General features: G+C 34.2%; 1 protein-coding gene across 1 annotated transcript in view; it reads left to right on the forward strand.

Moving 5' to 3' along the window:
* Positions 1-2,897: 2,897 nt before the first annotated feature.
* LOC113802451 (glutamate receptor 1) overlaps positions 2,898-4,298 on the forward strand; it is a 10,063-nt gene continuing 8,662 nt past the window's right edge. The window contains exons 1-3 of the mRNA XM_070132523.1: positions 2,898-3,040; positions 3,335-3,432; positions 3,993-4,083. Coding sequence (XP_069988624.1) covers positions 2,999-3,040; positions 3,335-3,432; positions 3,993-4,083 — 231 coding nt within the window. The 5' untranslated portion in view covers positions 2,898-2,998. The remainder of the gene's footprint in view (positions 3,041-3,334; positions 3,433-3,992; positions 4,084-4,298) is intronic.

The following is a 4,298-nucleotide window of genomic DNA, read 5'->3' on the forward strand; positions in this document are numbered from 1 at the left end:
TAACCTAAAACATCAAGAGAGTCTAGCCAGTGGTTCCCAGTCTATTCTATGCCCCCGACCTATAGGTAATCATTTCATTGACTGCCATCTCTTCAGATTCAGTTATTACTAGTTATTAATAGTGTAATGGTGTCAGTAGCTATGGGACAAGAACACTTTATATAAAGATTCCAGTTCATTGATATGCGAGAGATAATTATATATAGGTACTGTAGGTGAGATAAAATTCAGTTTAGTTTGGTCATAATTTTCACAGGTTAAGAACTCGGATTATAGATGGCAATCAGGATAATGAGTACATAAATAAATAAAAAATGGAATGTTCATGTAATTTTACTATTTTTATTTTTTCGTGTGTGTGTAGGTGGGCTTTGAATTTTGTTTGTGTATTGTCCGTATGTGTTTACAGAATATTCTCCCGTCCACCATAAATGTAATAAATAAATAAATGAATGAATAGATGATAAATAAATAATATAAATAAATAAATAAATAAAAATAAACTGAAGCAGTTCATCATTTTCTTCACTGTTCATTTTCTATGTGTGATCGCAGTCGCCACCGTAATCCAGTTAAAGAATAATTCCATTTTACTTCTTCACAACCTTCCGTTAACTATGTAACTGAAGACTTCTAAGACATCGTTATCGTATGGGAAGTCGTAATGTAAAAAGTAAGGTGGTAGTTTCCTTGTTTACTTGTTTTAATTTGTTTTTAGGATTTGTTATTTCCCTTACACGTTTGCCCACCACCTCCGCCTATCCTGAAGTTCCTGAACGCCGAAAGGGTGTAGGATTCCTTCAAGCATTCGAGTTTGGAGGCGAATCCCGTATGTCGGCCATGTGGCTCCGGTCTTCGCTTGGGCCATCTGATGCTGTTATATTGTGAATTATGATGATCGTTATTGACGAGTGTGAGTGTCGGACAGACAATTTCATGCTCTATCGCAAATTAATTTTCTCTTTAAGGATATTTTCCTCTTATTTTAAGGATGTATGTATAAAATTGATTAGAACAACGATCTTTTTTATTTTTTTATTTGTATTTGTTAGGCCGTGAAAAAGTCAGCCTCAGGATCCATACGTTACACATTTTCTCACCCGTGAGGTTGCTCTACCCGACAAGCACGCCCAAACCCGCTGGTGCAGTCCTCGGAAAGGTTGTGTTTTGTTTATTGCCCAGAGATGGCGCTGCGCTAGATGAGTGGGAGCTCATTGATGCCCTCGTATTTTCCTGGAACTCGTTGATTCAAACACATGTTTGAAGTAATGTAATGAATCCCTACAACCCAACTCTGGCCTCCCTCCCTCCTCCATTCAGGAACCAGCCCCTTTCCTACACAGCGACTGCAGCGCCATCTCTGGGCAATAAACAAAACACGCAAAACCTTTCCGAGGACTTTGGTCCCAGACTGTACGGCTCCACCCACCTTCCTGTATTCGGTCGCCGGATCGAACCTCCCACCAGAGCAGGTTCGCTCACCCTTCTATCTGAACACTTTATCTCATTCCCTGCTTTATGTTGGGATTGTTTTCATTATTAGTATTGCTCCCATTATAACCATTATTATGATGACCATTATTGTTCTGCTTATCATTATTGTAATAATAGTGATAATAATAATAATGATAATTATAATAATAATAATTTTCATCATCATTACTAATTCCATTAACTATTATAAATTTTATTATTGCCTTTATTATCATTATCATTATTATTAATATGATTCTTATTACTACTACTTCTATCATTATCATCATGATTATTATTACTTTTATTATCATCATAATTATTATGACAGTCATTATTATAATTATTATTAATATCATTAATACCATTATCATGATTATCATTATCATTAATATCTAATTGTTATCATTACTCTTACTATTATCATATTTGTAATCATAATTATTGTTATTATAATTACTACCATTATCATCATCTATTATTCCTATTATCATTATCATTATCTGTATCACTATGAATATATAACCTCTCCGAAAGGGATATATATATATATATATATATATATGTATATATATATATCACTATCTTCATTATCATTATAATCATTAACACAATGTTGATCATCATCAATATCTTTATTAAATCTATCATTGTTATTTTCATTATTCTATTATCATTATTGTTATGATCATTACTAATGCAGTTATCACTATCCTCATTATTTTTATTACTATTATTATCCCCATTATTATAATTACTATAGTCATCGTCATCATTATCATCATTAATAGTAGTAATGTTATTAGTATTTGTATTATGATGATGATCATCTTTATTATCATTATTGTTATTAATATATATTACCAATTATATTGCTATTGTTATTATCATTGATATTATTATCATTGCCCTTACTAATATTATTATTATCATTATTTTTATTATTATTATTATTATTATTATTATATATATATATGTGTGTGTGTGTGTGCGTGTGTGTATGTGTGCGTGTGTGTATGTGTGCGTGTGTGTATGTGTGCGTGTGTGTATGTGTGCGTGTGTGTATGTGTGCGTGTGTGTATGTGTGCACGTGTATATATGTATGTGTGTATGAATGTATAACGACAAGCTAAACAAATAGGAAGATGTTAGTAGGTTAGTTAGTATCAACAGAACTTTATGTCGAATCGGCCGTTCGGTGGATCATCAGTCGACGAACCTAGTGGGTTAATGAAGTATTCTAAATATCGTTAATTGTCAAACTCCGTAATTTTGGATTGTGTTGAAATTAGGTGAACGTTAGAAGTGATTTTTATCTTTCATTTCTTCATAGCCATTTTTTCTTTGGTAAAGTCCACGCGATTGCGCACTTCACAGACTCCTCCTCCTCTCTGCTTAGCTCCGCCCACAATCACACTCCAGTATTTTGAACTCGATGAATATAAAACACAAGAATCGAGGTTTACAAGAGCTTGGGGCAATTTAACTTACATTTTTCTCCCTCTCCTCGGCCCTGACTCCAGCCATGGCGGGGAACGCTTCGTGTCTGAGGATAGCCGTTGCTGATGTGAGCTTATAAAGTCTATTTTAGTATATATATTTTCTTGGTTTTGGATGTTGTTGTTTAGATAAGTTAACCTGTTTTGGGGGTTAACGAGCGTAAAATTTGATAAAGAGTGTTATGAACTTTATATAAATGGCAAATGGTAATCTGAAAATAAAAAAATGTTTGTATATGAATAATCGAAACAAAGTTTCAATTATTCCTCAATTATCGATATGAATTTACTGATAATATCACGCACCACTCCCTTGAAAAAAAAACAGTGTAGTTACACCTTGACAAATTTCTCTCCTACAGGACCGCCTCTTCTTAATCGTGAGCAAAGGACCGCCTTACAAAATCACTGGCGTTTTGGTCGAGATCATGGCAATCATTGCTAATTACATGGGCGTCTGGTAAATCACCTGGTTCGGTATTTTCTGTGTATGTGTGTTTGAAGAGGTTTTTTGTTTTTACGTAGAAGGTTTGGTGTTTTGTTAGGTGTATATGGTGTGCATTTTTTTGTACTTATTTATGCAGTGTTTACTGAGACTAAAGAAAGAGCATGGTGATTTAAAATGGCCCCCTCCCCCTCCCCTTACCCCCTCCCTCTCCTGGTTCATTGGGATTGGTGGTCGGGAATAAGCACTTTGCTAATTAATATTAGTAGGAGCAGTGAGCCACTGTTTTGAAACTGGAAATGTAAGTAACTTTGCTATCACTCTGAATATTGTATAATTTTGATGTAATTGTCGAAAAAACATGCGGTCAAATATGTTTACTCTCCGAATGAGAGAGACAGACAGAGAGCCAGACAGAGAGACAGAGAGAAACAGAAACAGAGAGAGCGAGGATGAGAAAGCAAATGAGCGAGAGCAAGAGCGAAAGAGAGACAGAAAGAGGAGAAAGAGAGACAAATCGAGACAGATAGATAGATACACGTGAAAATTATCAAACGAGGTTTTCTCTCTTGCAGTTACGAATGGGTTGTACCAAAGGACGGGTTGTACGGGTACATGCTTCCCAACGGGACTTGGACAGGCATGCTTGGCCTTGTGAACAGGTCGGTAAGTAGGCCTACCTTCGACACGTTCGGAACATCGCAATTATTATTATCATTATCATTGGTATTATTAACATTATTATTATCAAGATCAGTGTCATTCTCATTCTCATTGTTATCACTATAATTTTATTATTATTGTTTTTTATTATTATTATTATTATTATTATTATTATTATTATTATTATTTAGTATTGTTATATTTATTATTACTATCAT

The sequence above is a fragment of the Penaeus vannamei genome, chromosome 17 (assembly GCF_042767895.1).
Source record: "Penaeus vannamei isolate JL-2024 chromosome 17, ASM4276789v1, whole genome shotgun sequence".
In the NCBI taxonomy this organism is placed as follows: domain Eukaryota; kingdom Metazoa; phylum Arthropoda; class Malacostraca; order Decapoda; family Penaeidae; genus Penaeus; species Penaeus vannamei.